Source organism: Enoplosus armatus, chromosome 16 (genome assembly GCF_043641665.1).
Source record: "Enoplosus armatus isolate fEnoArm2 chromosome 16, fEnoArm2.hap1, whole genome shotgun sequence".
Lineage (NCBI taxonomy): Eukaryota > Metazoa > Chordata > Actinopteri > Centrarchiformes > Enoplosidae > Enoplosus > Enoplosus armatus.
Window position 1 is genome coordinate 18,425,675 of NC_092195.1, and position 19,190 is coordinate 18,444,864.

Genomic DNA, 19,190 nt, shown 5'->3' on the forward strand with positions numbered 1-19,190 from the left:
TTTGTCTTGTTTGTTTATAGCTTTTATTTTGGAAATGTGCCAACATTAGAACATGCCAGCCAGCCCTAATGACTAAGTAAATACTGTTGGGTTATACTCTCTTTATGGTGCTGTATTTGGTACTTTTGTTCTCATCACAGGCCAATTATTTCAGGGAAAGTGACATTTTGGCTGATCTTGACCTCTTGGGTCCTCTGAGCCTAGTTTGTCATTTGGAAGTGTAGAATACTGTTGAATATTACTTTAAATCACTTTCCACTCAAGCATTAAGTATTGCTCTATTAGTGCTACACCCAGTGTTCAAACTGGCCAAACAAAAATAACTGGATGTTTTCTAATTCTAATAATGGTCTAATTCTGTGGAACTACTGTGGAGCTAGTTTTCAATATTTTCTAGTTGTTAGAGTTTTGGCATTTTATCCATTAAATTAGGTTTAATTCAGAACAAAAGTTGATTTGGAAACTGATTTCTTGTGACTGATAATGTCATATTTTTCTTCCTCTTCAGACGTTGATGTTCCATCTCCAGATGAGAAGTCGGTCATCACCTACGTCTCCTCCATTTATGATGCCTTCCCCAAAATCCCAGAGGGAGGAGAAGGCATCGCTGCACAGGTACGTCTTATTCTGCTCCACCTTTTTACACCATTTTCACTGTGCAACCATTTATAAGTTTGAGCTCAGTATAGATGGATATTTCATCTTTCTCTTCTGGTTTTAACCTCACATGCATTCTCCATTAAGATTGTTCACATTGATGTTTTTGTGATATACTTCTTAATTCTTATGATTATTCATATTGCACTCTTGCTTCATTTGTCATTGTTGTTCCATTTCGTGTTCATTTTAAAAATACTCTTTAATGTATATGTTTTCTTCATTATCTTCGCAGCAGAGCATGTGTATTTCCCATTTTGTTAGTCAAATGTGCAACTTCTTGAGTAATGACCTGGATCTTTTAATAATGATGCAATTAACTGGATAGTGTTGTCGTCATTTATTATAAATTACTTTTTGTAAAATGAAGTCTATCTGCTAAAGTTTTTCAGGCAGTTTGTGAATTTGTAATATTCGATCTCCCACTGTTTCTTCCTCGCCTTCCGCCTCCTCCATCATCAGGAGGTGGACCAGCGCTGGTCAGAGTACCAGTCCAGGTTCTCCTCTCTGCTCCAGTGGAGCCGCCAGCATGTGGCCCTCATGGCCAACAAGAACTTCCCACAAAACCCTGTGGAACTCAAGGTGAGCGCACAAAATGTGTTTAATATAGATTTTATTCCTTTAAGCCCTTTATTTCCTCATCACATGCAGTTTCTTATTACTTCTCTGTAAAAGCGGTTTGTGTTCTATTCTAAGTAAAGGACCGTTAACCTTCAAAACAGCAATGTACCAAACCTTTTGAAAATTATTATCTCCGGTATTGTAAAAATGTATTTGGGTTATTTGGTTGTAGTGGGATTGAAATCCCTTTATATTTTGTCAGCTTTTTCTCTTTAGTCCCTTCAACATGCAGCCAGGAAGAAAGAGAGCTGACAAGCAATTTCTGTAAAACCTTGAGAGAACAAATAAAGGGACAGAGGGAGGGGAGGGAGGGAAAGGCTTTAATAAAATGGGATTCGGCGGTCAGAGGTGAGCGTGAAGGAGTGAAGAATTCATATTAAAAGGAATTAATTTGCACAAGAGATGCGTGGCATTAAAAAAGGAGTAATAATGTGAAAACGTTTTTTGCTGTTGAGCAAAATAATGGTTGACACGATGTCTGAAGACCGAGAGAAAAGAAGGAGGGAGGGAAAATGAAGCAGTCAAATGCGTACCTTGAGATGACAGTTGAGAAACTGGCTAACAGGCCGTGATTACAAAGCTTTTACCTCTGATAACAGGTATTGACTTTGTGTTTGACCTTAAACAAAGCCTGTGCTAATACTGACCCAACAGCGCTCATCAGTAACTTCTGTCTGCCTCCTCCTTCAGGCACTTTACAACGAGTACGTCCATTTCAAAGAGACGGAGATCCCTGCAAAGGAGATCGAGAAAGGTCACATCGAACACCTCTACAAACTGCTGGAGGTGAGAATGAACAGGCGAAGAACATGAATGAGGGTAAAAGAGGACAGAGTGTAGAGATGGAAGATAGAGGAAAAGGTGACCAACATTTGGCACCATGTGCAGGGCTCATTGTGCATCATGGGGTTCAGCTCAGGGGTGTTAGGAATATGCCAATGAGAGAAAGAGAGACTTTTGTTATCAATGTGTTGAGTCTTTTCCACTGTTTTGCTTTCATCAATGCAGCAGATTGTGTGATTGAACACAAACACATGATAGCTGATAAAAGTTCCTACTTTATTCTCGCTCAGCTGATGTTACCAAAGTGTGTGTCTGCGGTATGACTTATGATTGCTCATAGATATAACTCTGATGTAATGGAGGCTTTTAATGGAGCTTCAAGGTGTGTGTGTGCACTGAAGCGTGATGGGATGTTAAGTATATACTCACTGTGTGTGTGTGTGTGTCCAGATGTGGATAGAGTTCGGTCGTATTAAGCTTCCTCAGGGCCTCCATCCCAATGACCTCGAGGAGGAGTGGGGCAAACTCATCCTGGAGATGCTGGAGAGAGAAAAGGCTCTACGGCCAGCTGTGGAGAGGTACACACACACTGATACACACACACACACACACACACACACACGCACATTAATCCATTCAAATATCTACTTTCAGCAGGAAGCATGTAATTAAATCAAAAGCGCTGATCCAACTCCTTGCGTTCAATTTCTCATCGAGTGTGATTTCCAGGGACATGCCCCCTTTAACCTCTATATGTGTGTGTGTTGTGTGTGTGTGTGTGTGTGTGTGTGCGGGTGTGTTTTCAGGCTAGAACTGCTGCTTCAGAGGGCCAATAAGGTCCAGAACATGGCTCTGGACTGTGAGGAGAAACTCACCCTCGCTAAGAACACACTCCAGGCTGTGAGTACTGAACCTCGTATATCTTACTCTTAAATTCCCTTCACACACGCACTCACACACGAACACATGCAGGGTCCTCAGGTTCAGGTTGGGTAAGTGTTGGATAATTTGGGGTGGTAATTTACAATGTGTTAATGTGTGCAAGCTGTAAAAGCAAGTGCCCTTCTGGGACAATAAATATTTCCCTGCTTTCTGCAAATACAGTCTCTCTTCCCTCTGTCTGGACGCAAACTTCCTTTAAAAACTGTAAATGGTCCAGTTATTTCCTCTTAGTCACACTCATCTGACCTACGGAAGAGAGTCTTGTCAAAATCATACATGTTCAACAGTTTTTTTTTTCCATGTTTTACTTTGTCCACATAGTTACTGTATTGTGACCCTCATTTGCTATATTTTTACTTGGCTGCTGCATTTCTCATAAGGCCTACTTTGGTTACACAGTATTGTTTACTGAATCTGTGGCTGGGGAACACTAAACTGCAGAACATCACAGCTCATAAAAAAAGAACCTTAACGCCAAGTTAGCTAATAAAGAAAAAAGCAAAACCTCATCAAACCATTCCTCCTCTGCTGTCCAGGACATGTCTCGAGTGGAGAGCGGCGAGGCGGTGCAGTGTGAGAGAGATCTGGCGTGCTACCTGCAGGACTGCGAGTCTCTGATCGGACAACTCAACCAGGAGCTGAAAGTCCTCCGAGATGAGAAATACTACCAGGTGGAGCAGCTGGCCTTCAGGTGAGTCTGGAGGGAGAGTTGATGGTGTTGGTGTTTATTCTGCAGATGTGACCGGCCTGGTTTACTCAAATGAGGAATGAGTGACGGGTTCACCTCTATCAAAGTGGTCCTTGTGTATTTGATTAGTATAATATAGACAATTAAAACAAATACAAATAGCTCATTATTTATTCAAATAAATTATTCAGTTATCTGCTACAGTTAATGTGTTCGATCTTCTGCAGTTTATCAAGTGTATGAAGGTGCTCTGATGTAAATCACCATGCCGCTCCATGAGTTTGACTGCCGTTATGAAACTTACTGAAATAGCCATTTTGAAAAGCTGCCATTTCATTTTCCTTTCAGCATTTTGCCCAGAAACCTCATAGAAAACCAGCATTTTGGTCTTTTGTTAATTCTCTCATTCTCTCACCAGAGTGTCCTGCCTTCAAGAGGAGCTGGTCTCCCTCAGACTGCAGTGCTCCAGCGTTTACAGAAAAGGCAACTTCTCCCAGGCGCTGGGCAGCACCGGGGTAGAGCACACCAGCCAGAGAGCCACGGACAGTGGCCTGTCTCTGGGGCAGACACTGCTGGGAGCTGTGGGCGCTGTGGGAGCAGTCGGTGCCGCGCTCCTGCGGCGACCCATGGCTCGCTCCCAGCTGGTGGCCATGTCTTCATCAGAGGACGAAGGAAGCCTGAGGTTCATCTACGAGCTGCTCGGATGGGTGGAGGAGACGCAGGTCAGTCTCTATAACATTTACTTTTATGGATGAGAGTAACGGTTATTTTCATTGTCAATTCATCTGCTGATTATTTGATTAATCATTTGGTCTATGAAATGTCAAGAATTAGTGAAAACAATTTCTCAAACGTCTTCAAATGTCTTGTTTTTGACAAACTGTTCAAAACACAAAAATATTCAGTTTATATGATATAGAGAAAAGCAGCAAATCTTCACATTTGAGAAGCAGGAACTTGCTCCTTCCCAAAGACAAATTGAAAAAAAATATTTGTATGTCATGTCTTCGATCTTAGACCCCGTGCAAAATACTGTAAAACAAGAAAAGGAACATTATGGGAAAACGTGTGATTCATTCATCCACAATTTCATAAAATATGAAACAGCAAGAGATTAAATGGCATTAATATTACCATAACAAAGGCATTACAAGCCTGAAAACACATTCAACTGAAAATAATACAAAATAAAATAATGAGCGCATAAATATATGGTTTTCAGTGGAATCAAAACGTAAAATATTTGATTTGTTTGAACCCATGTTGATCTTTGTTGTGTGTTTCAGGAGCTTTTGGAGCGTGCTGAATGGGGCGCGGACCTTCCTTCTGTAGAAAACAACCTCCAAGAGCACAATACCATACACACTGCTGTCGAAGAGCTAGTGAGCAGCTTACAGGAGGCACGCAACTTTGAGGTACACACACACACACACACACACACACACACACATCATTTATACATAAACACAGAGATCTTTCTGCTGAGCGTTGTGGTTTGTATTGAAGCTTTACTCTCCTCTCTTTCAGGCTAAAGTTTCTCCCAACTTCAAGAACAGTTACTCTGAAACGCTGGCAAAGCTGGAGCACCAATACTGCAAACTACTGGTCAGTCTCAGATAAAGAACTGTGGTTTTGTGTGTGTGTTTGTGTTTGTGGTAACACATTTCTTTGTTTCACTGTTCATCTCGCTCCTCAGTTAATCCCATTAGACCATGACAGGACTCTCATGCTAACAACACGTAATTCTGCATCTGCTCTCTTTTTGCTCCTCTCCCCAAACACCCCCCCCCTTTCCCTCTTTCCCTCTTTTTATTTCTTTGTCCCCTCTTGCTTGTATTAGTGTCTCTTAGTATATTTTAGCTTTTACATGTGTTATTAACTCCTAACAGTGTATGTATGCGCACTCTCTATTCAGTATTTATGAGCTTAAAGATGTAAAAGTAACAGAGCAACTTAAATAACAATATTATCCAGATGAACCTGAAGTTAATACATCCAGTTAGAAAAAATTTAACCACGAAAAAAAGTCAATTATCAAGGATACATACTAGTAGTATAGTAGTATAACCACAAATGAAAGTAGAGGAGTCAACATGTTCGTGACTAGTAACTGCAAAATCATGAAACAATTTATTCATGCTGCAGGAATTCTGAAAATGGAAGATACCAAAAAAGAAAAAAAGCCACTGTTCATGCCTTCTTTGATAGTTTAAAGAAATTATATATTAGAGAATAAAACCTCTTAAGATATGAATTGGTATTCTCATGTAACAATGGTTCAATAAATGCCTATAAGCACATTCAGAAGACACTCCTCGAGGAAAGTTGTTGTCTTTAACAGCACTTTATTCTGATTAAGGCCCTCCTCAAAAATCCCTGTAAATGTACCAAAACCAACAGTATAATCCAAACAACCAGAGAATAGAGGATGTTTTCTTTATATCTCTCTGCGCTGCTGATCAGCATGACGATGATGTTTGTTTGTGTGGTTGCCATAGGAACATTCGTCATGGCGCCTGCGGAGCTTGGAGAGCCTGCACGCATTTGTGTCGCACTGCACTGAGGAGCTGATCTGGCTCAACGAGAGGGAGGAGGAGGAGATTGCCTTCGACTGGAGCGACAACAACTCCAACATGAACGCCAAGAGAGAATTATACAGTGTGAGTGGAGGAGGACGGCAAACAGATACAGTGATGGTTTCCCCTGTCAAGTCAGAAAACACAAACTCTGGACCACAAACCTCTGGAATTTTACAGAAAAAAGGATGTGTCTTATTGAAAGAAAAACATACATCAAACAAACTGCCTTCACAGTTTCTACAGAACATAATTATGTCCAAATGTGTTTTCCAGATATATCAGAACTCAAAATAAAAGTATTGTTTATGTGCACAGAAACACTATTTATACTATTGCCATAAAAAACCTGTAATCTAACGTTCTTCTTTTCCTGTTGTGTTTGCAGGAAATGAGGTTAGAGCTGGATGAAAAACAAGATGTGATGCGGACACTCCAGGAAACAGCCAACCGCCTGTGTCAGGACAACCATCCAGCCAAACAGACTGTGGAGGTGAATCAATGACTTTATTCAGTTAGACTGAATGACCTTTAAAAATGTTGGGTTTTGCCTCTGTGACTGATTTTGTGGTAACAGTTCAACCAATGCTCATATTTTCACTTGACTGTGCACGTCATATTTTGTTTTGTTGCATTTTTAAAATTCTTTAGCTATAAATTAGGTTCAAAAGGGCAGCGTGTAAACTATGACCTTTTGTAAACCTTTTTGACAAACACACAATAGAAACATTTAATGTACTGTATGACAAAATACTGGAATAACTATACTGATTTGGGATTTGTTTTTCATAATGGTCACATATTCATAGTGCCTATTCTCTGCCATTGCATATTACTGCACAGAAAATTAGTGTTAAAAGTCAGAAGTTTCAAAAGCTGCCTGACAAAAATGTGACTCTGTCTGTGCTGATCAACTTCCCTGTTAATGCCTTGCAGCTACCCCTAGAAGATTGAACTCTGTGTTACTGCAGTCAGTGTGACAATAATGTTTGTCTCCATCTCTCTGCATGTGATCAGGCTTACAGTGCAGCCCTGCAGACTCAGTGGCAGTGGGTGAACCAGCTCTGTGTGTGTGTAGAGCAGCATCTCAAAGATAACACGGCATACTTCCAGGTGAGGCACAATTATCATTATAGGTTTCCTTTCTGCCTTGAACATAAATGAATCTGCACAATCTGCAAGATATATATAGTTAAGATGTTATTGAAATCTATTTTTTACCAAATCCACACGATGATCTCTGAATGTCCTAAATGTCCTCCTTGTTACTAGTATCATGTAGGCAGTTACATACTATGAGGTCTGTAAAAGTGTCTATTTATAATGATTAAAAAGAATATGTTTGTTTCACTTGCCTCATGTCCACAGACCTCTGTCTGCAAAAACATGATGCTCATTGGATGCTGAACAAAGTTTATGAAATGAAATAATTATAGACATTTCTTACCGTTAACTTGTCTAAACTATTCCACACAAAATAATGGTTTCACTGTCCTCTACGGCTTCCTGTGAAAATCATTCTAACGTGTTTATTTCTGTCCCTTTTGTCTCTTAGTTTATGAGCGATGCTCGGGACTGTGAGTCGTACCTGCGCCAGCTCCAGGAAACCATCAAGAGGCAGTACACCTGTGACAAGAACAGCAGACTGAGCAAACTGGAAGACCTGCTGCAGGACTCGATGGTATCTGTAACCCTTCAGTTGCCCATCTCAGTTTTTTTATCTCCACCGGTACACAGTGCAACTCCCTTTCATATACAGCACCTGAACACTGTTCCACCTGCAGTAAATGAAGGTACCAAATTCCTTGACCAACTAGACAAATAAAATTATAGGGGCTCCCCCTTCCTCATTAAGCAAGCCACTTAACTCTCAAATGTAGTGAAGACAATCAATGGCAGACAGTAGAAGTTGATTAGAGTCTTTATTTCAGTACAATCAATCCAGGAAAGGCCGTTCCTTCCAAAATAAAAGGTTTTCATTTGCAAAGTTGACTCTGTATTTTGGATACTGTTACCCAAACCCAAACTCTCCCCCTAACATATGCTCTTTAAAGTGACTGGAAACAAAGTGGCAAGCAGCAAAACTTTTTTAACTTTCAACATGGATTCATAGGATACATATAGATATAGATAATTGATGTATATTAGGTAATGTTTTTATCCCGGCGTACTGCGTTCCTTCAGGTTTAGAAGCCATGCTGCCACCTTGTGTGCACAGAGCAAACCTATACAAACCTATAACAGAGACCTACAGTAGCTGAAGTGTCCTCCTGGTAGTTGTGCTCTGCCTCAGGCAGCTGCAGCACGCTGCATGACAGGGGGAAGTAATCTGTTAGTATCCGAGTACCTTCGCTGAATCATCCCCCCTGTGGCACATTTGTGAGACTGCCATTTTCACACCTACCTTACACACACACACCTCTGACTTCAAACAGATGGCAGAGTTAGTGTGGGCAGCGCTCCACAGGCCAGGGCAGTGTGCATATCCTCTCAATAAAGAGGCGTGTTCATGTGTCACAAGCAGCTGCTCTTTACACAGATCTCTGTGTCATCAGCATTGTTACATACAGTATGTGTGTATATTTACATGCTATCTAACAGTTTTTAAATCTATGTGTGTTTGGGTGTGTTTTTTTAATCAGTTTCCAGCTCCAGTTAATGAAGCTTCCAGTTCGGTGAGCGCCATCTCTCACTGGGAGGCGGAAGCAGATACTGTAGAAAGCTTCTGAATGACTCTCATAATAACTGAGGAGAGGATATTACATCAGCCTTTTCACCATCTTTTAGTGAGAGATTAGAGTTCAGGAGGCTGTTTGATCAAACCTGGCTCTTTCTTTTACATTATTCTGTTTCGTCTGCACCCTGTCACGTGTCTACTGATATTAGATTACTTCTTCATATATGGTTAGATTTCATAAGCACTTGCTGTCACTGAGGATAAAATCCATATTTGTAATTTGGTACAAGATGTAATAATAGGGTCAAAACACCTAAACTGACTCAGCATTTCATTGGCCAGATTCTTTATCCAAGATATTTTTGAGAAAACATATTAAAGCGATGTTTCTGTGATAATCTTAATCTTAATTCTTAAAGTGATGGTTGTTGATCTTGTGTTCTTCATGCACCCACATTTTGATTAAATGTGTATAAATTGTTTCTTCCCAGCTTGTCACTTGACTTGTTATGGTAGTGCTGACTGCAGCGAACGCCATCTCAGTGTGAAATTCATTTCAAGGCTGTAATGTATGAAGTTATTTACGCAGGCCCCCCTCTTAGCTTCCCTCTCTCTATCTCACTCTGCCTCTACCTCTCCCTCAATTTATCTCTTTCTCTCTGTACCTCTCTCCCTCTCTCTCTTTATAATGAATCTTTAATCACGCTCTTTGCTGGGGGTGAGACAGAAATGAACTGTAATTCTACCTGTCAGGGTGAAGACACCTTTTAAATGTTTAATGGTTAGCGCCCAAGCTAACACCAAGTCCACTCATCTCAGAGGCTACAGGCTAATAAGCTAATTATAATTTGTAGGACCTGCAATATATTCTAATAGGAAATATTGACTTAATGTGTTTCATGTCATAACTCAAAGAAAGTAATATATTTAGTCATGCTAGCAGCTTGGGTGTAGGGATGGAAATGGCGCTCGGCCCACCACTCTGGTCCAGATTGAAAAACTATTAGATGGATTTTCATGAAATGTTGGACATCCATGTCTCTCGTAGGAAGACCTGTAATAACTTTAGTTATCCTTGACCTTTTCCTCTAGCACCATCATCAGGTCAAAATTTAACTTGCCATCACACTTTGTTTTATGACCAAATACCTGCAAAACTATTGTCACTCCCATCGGCCTCAGCTGTACTTTGTGTTTAGTGCTAAAGTTAGCATGCTAAAACGATAGTGATTGTAAGATAATGACCACTATAACTCCAAAACCTCAGCATGTTAGTACTGTCATTGTGAGCATGTTAGAGTGCTAACATAAGCATTAAGTTGAAAGCACCACTGTTCATAAGTGCAGCTTCACAGAGCTGCTAGCGTGGCTGTAGACTCTTGAACAGTTAGCAGTGCAGGAAAAAAGATTTTAACTTCAGAATCTGAACTCTATTTGTTAATCAGTCTTTCTAAACCAGTGACAGTGAGTGATAATGTGACTCACAGCCTGGTGAATTAAACAGTTGCTGACATAGATAACTGACTTACTACAGACTAATTACAGCATGACGCAGTTGACAGTCTAATGATTTTCTCTGTCCTGCAGGAGGAGAAGGAGCAGCTGATTGAGTACCGGAGTACTGTGGCGAGCCTGGTGGGCCGGGCCAAGACGGTGGTGCAGCTCCGCCCCCGCAACGCAGAGAGCACCCTGGGAGCCACAACACCCATCAAAGCCATCTGCGACTACAGACAGATAGAGGTATGGGACCCACCATGCATTATACTTCATGAACATGTAGGTGTGATAGTTACTGTAAGTTTCTGAAACTAGAAATCTGTTACTCCGTTTGAGCTAAAATAAGCCAGTCTTGTTGTTCCCATGGTAATGAAGGTGTATATAAGGAACACTGACTCCAACGACATGGTTGTGACAAAATGTGTATATATGCAGTACCAGCTCACCACTGACCTCACCACTCTGTTGTTTTAACCCTCACCACCAACCACCTCCTCTCTGCCCTGCACTTCCTCTCTAAGCCCCTTCCACAGCCACTTTGTGGATGTTCTATTTTAGCCGCTGTTAAACTCAGTTTTTTGTCTTTAGATTGATGAGTACGTCTACACAAACGCTTTTCTCAGCCTAGGCGGTCCATATTGATGAATAGACTACAGCAGTGGACTTTTTTTGTTAACTGCTCCAACTGTTTTCTCTTCATTTTAGCTGGCAAGTACAAAAAGCAGCGCTCAATTTGGAAGCTGAATAAGAATAATGATTATGATCCATAGTGTATCATTGACACAGTTCTCACAATAGATGATCTTTGCCTTTGTTCTCCTCAAGATACTCTGTGACTGGATCTTTGTAAAAATCCCCAAAATAGGTAAAAGACACTTGGAAGTAAAGAAATCATTCATGAGAAGAGAACTGAAGCTGTGCATTGTTTTTCCTCTCAATGCTTCTTTTTATATAACACACATAGAAACACGTGAAGTCTCTCTCTGTGCCTGTCATTCTCAGCTGTGATGTCCTCAGGGAATCTAAAAGCCAATCAATTATACATCTGTCTCATCCCCTTTGCGGGCTCAGTTGAAAACCAGCACCTAGCGCTCCAGCAGCGCGGACATGCTGCTGCCCCTTATGCTGCTATTTTTGGTTTGCTGTGTGAGATTCCTCAGGGTCAGTTTGTTCATTGAAGCATACTGTATATAAGGTGTTGCATCCAGGTGAAGAAGGAGGGTGGTTTGGTCCTCTACCGCATCACTGATGAAAGAAAAAACAAAAAAAAGGAAGATGCAAGCTGCTGGAAGTTATACTAAAATAAAGACGTGCACAAAAGTAATCTTTCTCTCCTTCACTTTCCTGTGTCTCCTCCTTTCTCTCCATACCTTCATGTACCTTTTTGGCCTCTCCCTTCTCACTCCCTCCTCTTCTTCCTCATCCTCTTCCCTTCCTCTCGTCTGTCGGCTGGGCTGGCAAGACAAACGTTCAGGTATAGCTGCCTATATTCTCCCTCTCTCACCTCAGATTCTTACACTGCACACACTGCACTGCCCTGGTTGCTCCTCTCTTATCAGCTGATTTCAGGTTTTACTGTCAGTAATGTAATGAAACGTGGTCGTTGTGAATTTGATACCAGCCCTGATATGTTACTTGGAATAAAATTGCATTTTCTACCCCATTTCTCTCCATTTCCAAACAAAAATGGAAATGGAGAACAAGGCCTGTTTCTGTAAACTTTGATAGTTGTGTTGACTTTTACTTAATCAGTCAAACAAAACAAATCCCTATCAGAACAAAAAGCTGAATTATGGCTATAACTTATCAAAAAGTGATCCTTTGTATGTGCTCATGGCAACCTGTTGTGTCTTCAGGCACTGCTGTAGATAGCAGAGCAAACATGTCTTCTATCAAAATTTGAGAGTAGGGTAAAACACAACTAAAGTAGAAAATGTGGACGGCTTTGTACTTGAAAATGTGGACAACACAAAGACAATGAAACTGTCTTAAAGAAGCAGACTGCTCTTTGAAATGAAGACAGAAGGAACAGGAGACAGACCCTGTTTCGTCTCTGTGTGTCCACCATTTATTTAGTCTCCTGTTGTACATACTTATACTTTCATACTGGGCACAGAAGAGGTGAAAGTTGAGGATGAAATTGACTTGATCGCTGATAAGGGCAGGTGGCAATCAGTGAGCTGAACTGAACTGAACTGAACTTACCACAGTCCATGCCTCTCAGACTCATTCAGTCAGTCAGATAATAACAAGTCACAGCTTTAAGCTTTAATTTACATTTCATGTATTTACTGTATGTGCATAGCTTTGCATTATTGATGTATTGATGTGTGTGTGTGCAGGGAAGAGGTGAGAGAGGGTGGTAGGTGGGGGAGGCAGTGTAGCGGTAACCTTTTATGTGCAGCCCTAAAATTCTTCCCCACATTCATGGCTTTGCCTTGTGTTTATTTTAGAACTGAATATATAATCTAATCCCCAACGCTTTGTATTTGTCCTGTGCTGGGTTTCTTAAAATCACCATGTCAGTAATGTCTTTTTCCTCGTTGGTGAATTGCTGCTTAAGGTGAATTTGTGAAACCCAGCCCAGGTATCAGTAAAACTCACTTATACCTTACAATATTTGCTGCTTTCACAATAAAGGCTTTCAGTTTAGAGGTGCAAAGCAGCGTTCAGTCCACATGACATTGTTCCTGTGTCAAGGACTCTAATGTCATATCATTTTAGGGCTTCTGCTAACTTCACAAAATTCATTAATGTTTGCATTTTGTGTTGCACTATGAGTTTGTTGCTATCAACTTTTGGTTTTAATGTTTTCCTTTCTCTCCTCCCTTATTTCACCTCCCTTATTTTTTTCATCTGACCTCTCTTCCATCCATCCTGTCTTCTAACCTCATTTTTCTTTTTAACCATCATGATTCCCTGACTTTGAAAACCTACTTTCCTCCCTTTCTATTAATTTTCTCTTACTTTTCCATGTTGTTCTTCACGTCCTCTTTGCTCCCTTCCTCGTTCCCAACATCTGTATTTCCATGACCTCCATTCCCTGTATTTTTTCGTTCTTCCTCCATCTCATCTTTCCCCTTCCATTTATGCTCCATCTATCCCTTTCTCTTTTTGCATCCATCCTGCACCCCTTCCTCCTCTCAGATCACAATAAGCCGAGGCGAGGAGTGTGTGCTAGAGGACAACTCTCAGAGGACCAAGTGGAAGGTGATCAGTCCGACAGGGAATGAGGCCATGGTCCCCTCAGTGTGTTTCACCGTCCCACCTCCGAACCAGGAGGCCATCGACACAGCCAGCAGGTGAGACACATACCTGAGACATAACATGGAGTACAATTATTTTTGTTGGTGATGAGGTGTCGATGTTTTTGGTGAAGAGTTTCTTTCTGAATTGTTACATGACAAGAAATAGTAAGGAAAAGGAGACAGCAGAGTCTGAATTTTCATTCTTGCCATACACAATAACCACAAAAAATACAGGTTTGTAGTATTTTCAGAAGAAAGAATTGACATTGAATTGACATATTTTTCTGCTGCTGAAAACACTGCTGTAAAATATGTGTGTTCTGCCAGTCATTTGTAACAGTGAAGTCACTTTTTCAGTTGACACTTCATTTCAAAATCAAAAACTGTGTGTGTGTGTGTGTGTGTACAGGACAGAGCAGTTGTACCAGAAGGTCATGTCTCTGTGGCATCAGCTGCATGTGAACATGAAGAGTGTAGTGTCCTGGCACTACCTGCTCAAAGACATCAGGACGGTCTCCGGATGGAACCTGGACACGGTGATACTCTTTTTCGACTCTTATTTTTATTCTGTTCCTGACGTCTACTGCTCTGTCGTACTTACCTCCTCCCGTGTCTCACCTGTCAGGTTCGTTGTCAGTCTCCGGCAGAGCGACAGCAGGTCCTGGGTCACCTGGAGTCCCAGTTGGCCGACTTCCTGTCTGACAGCAAAGAGAGTTCTCTGTTCACGCCAGGCGAAAGACGAGAGCTGGAGAAGGATGTTCAGCAGGCCCAGCAGCACTGCCAGGACCTGCTGCTCAACATGGAGACCGGTGAGACGGGACAGACAAATATACCCTCATGGATGCATACACACCTCCTAAATCGTCTAAATTTACCAGCTGGTCGATGCTAAATGGTAGAAAAGTTCCGTTTTGAGATAGTGGCTAAATATTGCATATCTAACGGACAGTCTTCACAACAGGGTAGCATCAAGAACTCTGAAGTCTTAATCTGTTAATGAAAAACTACCTGCTCATGAGAAAATCAGCATTTTAGCCTGTAAAAATAAGTTACTTTAAGAGGATAAACATCAGCATTGAATCATACTAAATATATCATATCGGAGAATGTTATTAATCTCCATTTTGTCATCTCTGAACAATGAGCACTGAGTACTTTTTAAAATAAAACAAGCAAATGGCTGCAGTGTTACTGTTCATGCCCAAAATAACTCTTCTTTGTTCTGGTCTTTCTCTTTTCTCTCTCTCCAGTGGAGAAGGATGAGTCAGTCTCTCGATCATACCTGTCGGAGCTGCAGAACATCACCCTTCGTCTAAATGAAGCAGAGCAGAGACTGACCAGGGGAATTCAAACTCCGCCCCCCAGTCGGCTGTCAGGTGACAGTGCTGACAACACTGTCCAGATTGCAGAGCAAGAGGTCAGTTTGAGCCCCATCTGCTGGTTGCAACAGGCAATAACATCTCGTTTAATTTTTGTTTTCATGCATTATTACTTTTTTACACAAACAATGGGCGACTCTCCTTTTTTGAATTTTTTTAGTTTAGTCAGTAAGACATTACTTACCCCCTCGTTTTGCTCTCCATGTTTACTTACGGATTCCTTAAAATCACATTGTTGTCTAGAAGCTGCAGTCAGAGCTTGACGCCCTGCGCTCCAGTTTGGGCGATGTGTCTCGTCGCTGCGTCAGATTCTTTGAGGAGAAGCCGACGTCCTCAAGCGTTCCCGTCCTCCGGTCTGAACTCAATCAGGCTGTGGAGAAGATAGACAAACTGCACAACCTCTCATCTGTCTACCTAGAAAAGTTAGTGAGCTTTTTCTCCCTCTAGCATGTACAGCCGTCCTGTTTATTCGTCAACTCTACATGAACTGTATGATTAATTTACCTCTCTTTACCTTTTACCTCCTCAGGTTAAAAACGGTAGACATCCTGATGCATAGCCTAGATGAAGCAGAGAGCCAGGTCAGGAAGAACGAGAGCAGACTAAGTGAAGAAGACATTGTTCCTGCTGACACAACAGCCATTCAAAACATCAGAGATCAACTAGGGGTACGGGCTAAGGGACACTTTGTCACATAAACTCCTCCTATGGCCAGTTAAAGAGAGAGGCTCATGTTGTGAAACTATCTAATCTTTGTTCTGCATCCTTTGGTTTATGTTTGATCTCTTTCCAGAAGTGGCAGGCTGAGCTTGTCGAGCAGGAGGGTATCTTCCAGTCTCTGCAGGCAGAGGTAGGTCGTGCCAAAGAGGCGGGGTCTCAGCTCAGCAGGCTCCACCCAGACCGCAGCCCTGAGCTGGAGCGCTACCAGGAGAGAGCCAATGAGATGGCAGAGAGGTGGAGCGGAATCAAGAGACAGATGGAGACACGGTGAGCAGAACAGGGTGAACATGAAAAAAAAAAGAGTAAAGATTTGGGGAAGAGAGGAGGAGGATATTTTAAATAACAGAGTGATGATGTTTTGGTGCGGATCCTGTGTTAAAATGGCAGAACATCTAACGATCCATTGTCTTCCTTATGTGCACATACTGGATACTACTGTTATGAAATGTTCTGAAAGTCTTTTCCTGCTTTATCGCAGACAAACTGATCTAGAAGTTCTGGGCTCAGCCCTGCATCAGTACAGAGATGGTCATTCTGCTCTGATCAAGTGGATCGAAGAAACGACAGAGAGACAAGAAAACACACAACCTGGACAGACAGACAGCAAAGCGCTGTCTGAACAACTGGCCCAGCAGACGGTTAGTGGCGCTAATTTCGTGGACTTTGATCTGTACATTTATAGGCTGAATGGATGTTTACCTGGAAGGACAATAATAAAATGCAATGCTTGATTCTAAGGTGATGGAGACCATTTGTGAAAGAAATGTTGGTTTGCATCAAATGGAAACTACACATTGTATCTGACAGACTTAAATAAATGACTTGTATTATTTTTGGCTGATTCTCCTCCTCAGGCATTAGTAGCTGAGATTGAACAGAACCAGACCAAACTGGACGAGTGCCAGACACACTCCAAACAGTACTGCACCTCAGTGAAGGTAAGACACCGTTTCTGTGTTTCTTCATACACAGTATGTCAAAGATGTAGTATTGTTGTGTGTTGAAAACGATCAAGAATATGTCTAAATGTATTTGATGTGTCAGTTTACACAGTGTTACATTTTAAAGATAAAATATTCTCTCTAGTATTGTGATTACAAAGCCCCTTTTTTACTAACTTATGTCCCACCTGTATTGTGTAGGATTATGAGCTACAGCTGATGACCTACAGAGCCTTTGTAGAATCTACACACAAGTCAACTGTCAAGAGGAGGAGGATGCACTCTTCCTCTGACGCCATCACTCAGGAGGTAAGTATAGAGAGTCTGGTATACTCTTTTGATTAATATCACAAAGTTTTTGAATGTTAATATAATTCATCTATATGCAGTCCTCGTTTTTGGTGTGAATATAATTTACTGCCACTGATGTCTTGTAATTGTTTCTGGGTGTATCTCTACAGTTCATGGACTTGCGCACACGCTACACCGCATTGGTCACCTTGACAACCCAACACGTAAAGTACATCAGCGATGCACTGAGAAGACTAGAAGAGGAAGAGGTGGGACTCACTGTAGTATATATCACTATCTGGCATGAAATTGGAATTTGTGGTTAGATTAAACCACTGTAGTGCAAAGTGAGAAAAATGTATGTATATTCTCTAGCAGAAAAAAAGAGGTCTCATTTGATATGCAGTGATTGTCTAAATGAGGTAAATAATTTGAGATTTATCTTATAAAACGTTTATTTGATCTGTGCAGAAAGAGGTGGAGGAGGAGAAGCAGGCCAGAGTGGGCCAGGTTTCAGACCTGCTGGGCTGGGTCAAAGGCCTCCAGGGACGGACTGGGGGCCCCAACGCTGAGTCTTCACTTGCTGCTCAACAGGTACAATAGAATCTGATATATGTGTTATACAGATAAGTTGCCTTTAAGCAAGGTATTTTACCTCCAAGTAGTTCAGTGGGCTGTCTGTTCTGTGCAGCTTACAACTGTTTATATATATAAATATATATAGAGGATAATATAAGTTCCTCATAAAGTAAAGCTGCTGTTTAGTTGAATAATTTAAATGGTAGTTGATGGTAGTTGGTGGTTGTACTGTACTAAGCACATCCTGCATGTGTGTTCTCTAAAGGCCATCAGTGAACAGCTGGCAGCCAAGAAAGATGAAGTGGCTGAAGCCATAAGGAGTACTCAGGTCTTCCTGCTATCAAAACAGGCCAGCAAGTAAGTTTAGATCACGTGCATTGACACACACATTGCACATGCTTCCCAAACACATTCACTACACATACTGTACAGATCAACACACACATGTAGTCTCACACCCACACTATACAAGCAGTGCATGCTTATCTAGCCGCTTGTCATGGAAATTCTGAATTAATCAAAATATTTCCAGGTTTATTCCAGTTTGGGAAAGTTGGGGAAGTTGATGAAACCTCAAAGGAAGGTGGGGAATATCAAGGGAATGGTTTATGGTAACACGTGTACTGGAATGTATGTTTCAGCTTGTTTAACAACAACATTTATTCTACTACATTCAGCTGTTTTTCTCTTGGGTAAACTGTAGTAAAAATGTATATCAAAGCCACTGTGGGAAACCTACATATCGGCATCACACACTCAGACACACATTAAACACATAAACCCCACCTGCTCCAACCTTCTCCCTTGTGTCCTCCCCAGGTTGTCCCCAGAGGAGCGTGCTCATGTAGAGGCTCAGCTGGACGAGCTGACGGGCACCTACAACCAGCTGTGTGATAGCTCCACCCAGCAGCTGCAGCAGCTGGAGCAGCAACTGGCCAAAGAAGAGGAAAGAAAGGTAGATTGGTTGGAGGGATGGGCTGAGATGGAGAGAGGGTTCTGCATATTTATGAAGAAAATGTATTTTTGGCTTCTGCAAGCTTGATAAAATGTAATTGCCAAGGTACTTCTATAAACTGTTGCTTTGAGTCTGAATACGCTTGCAAGCTAAGCGTGAGTTCATTTGTGGGCCAGCGAGAGTGTGTGTGTTATACAGCATGTTGTGTGTTCACAGAGTGCATTTTTGAAAAACATCACCATTATTGACTCATTGACTTGGTTTGGTTTAACAAACATCACAGACTCTATTCAGACGTGTATTCAGATGATCTAAAATTAACATTTTCTATTTTTGGCTCTTTTGTTTGACCTCCTTCTTTGTTATTCAAGGAGAAGTTGCACATAGAATAATTTGACAGTCTAGAAGATGCTGTAATCTTTGTCATAAAACACTCCTGCAGCCCACTTTTTAGTGAAAGTGAGATTTTGTGTTTATAAATGAACACTTACAGTAGATATGTGGGCACAGAAGGGCAAAGAAGAATTCACTGGATGACACTGTCTGAATTGGGCCTTAGCATGGATTGTTCCACTCTCACATTGTAGTAGCCTGCAGTCATGTCATTAACTATCACCACTCTAGTTTTTGTCATCT

General features: G+C 41.4%; 1 protein-coding gene across 1 annotated transcript in view; it reads left to right on the top strand.

Moving 5' to 3' along the window:
• The window catches only part of macf1a (microtubule actin crosslinking factor 1a), a 208,790-nt gene that overhangs the window by 107,819 nt on the left and 81,781 nt on the right, over window positions 1-19,190 (top strand). The window contains exons 8-36 of the mRNA XM_070921294.1: window positions 509-615; window positions 1,120-1,239; window positions 1,969-2,064; window positions 2,512-2,639; window positions 2,868-2,961; window positions 3,540-3,694; window positions 4,110-4,413; window positions 4,978-5,106; window positions 5,219-5,296; window positions 6,190-6,351; window positions 6,656-6,760; window positions 7,285-7,380; window positions 7,823-7,948; window positions 10,532-10,684; window positions 11,904-11,915; window positions 13,589-13,743; window positions 14,099-14,225; window positions 14,315-14,498; window positions 14,940-15,106; window positions 15,312-15,490; window positions 15,598-15,736; window positions 15,862-16,055; window positions 16,267-16,426; window positions 16,643-16,726; window positions 16,931-17,038; window positions 17,191-17,289; window positions 17,492-17,614; window positions 17,865-17,956; window positions 18,419-18,554. Of these exons, the coding sequence (XP_070777395.1) occupies window positions 509-615; window positions 1,120-1,239; window positions 1,969-2,064; window positions 2,512-2,639; window positions 2,868-2,961; window positions 3,540-3,694; window positions 4,110-4,413; window positions 4,978-5,106; window positions 5,219-5,296; window positions 6,190-6,351; window positions 6,656-6,760; window positions 7,285-7,380; window positions 7,823-7,948; window positions 10,532-10,684; window positions 11,904-11,915; window positions 13,589-13,743; window positions 14,099-14,225; window positions 14,315-14,498; window positions 14,940-15,106; window positions 15,312-15,490; window positions 15,598-15,736; window positions 15,862-16,055; window positions 16,267-16,426; window positions 16,643-16,726; window positions 16,931-17,038; window positions 17,191-17,289; window positions 17,492-17,614; window positions 17,865-17,956; window positions 18,419-18,554 (3,812 nt within the window). The remainder of the gene's footprint in view (window positions 1-508; window positions 616-1,119; window positions 1,240-1,968; window positions 2,065-2,511; window positions 2,640-2,867; window positions 2,962-3,539; window positions 3,695-4,109; window positions 4,414-4,977; window positions 5,107-5,218; window positions 5,297-6,189; window positions 6,352-6,655; window positions 6,761-7,284; window positions 7,381-7,822; window positions 7,949-10,531; window positions 10,685-11,903; window positions 11,916-13,588; window positions 13,744-14,098; window positions 14,226-14,314; window positions 14,499-14,939; window positions 15,107-15,311; window positions 15,491-15,597; window positions 15,737-15,861; window positions 16,056-16,266; window positions 16,427-16,642; window positions 16,727-16,930; window positions 17,039-17,190; window positions 17,290-17,491; window positions 17,615-17,864; window positions 17,957-18,418; window positions 18,555-19,190) is intronic.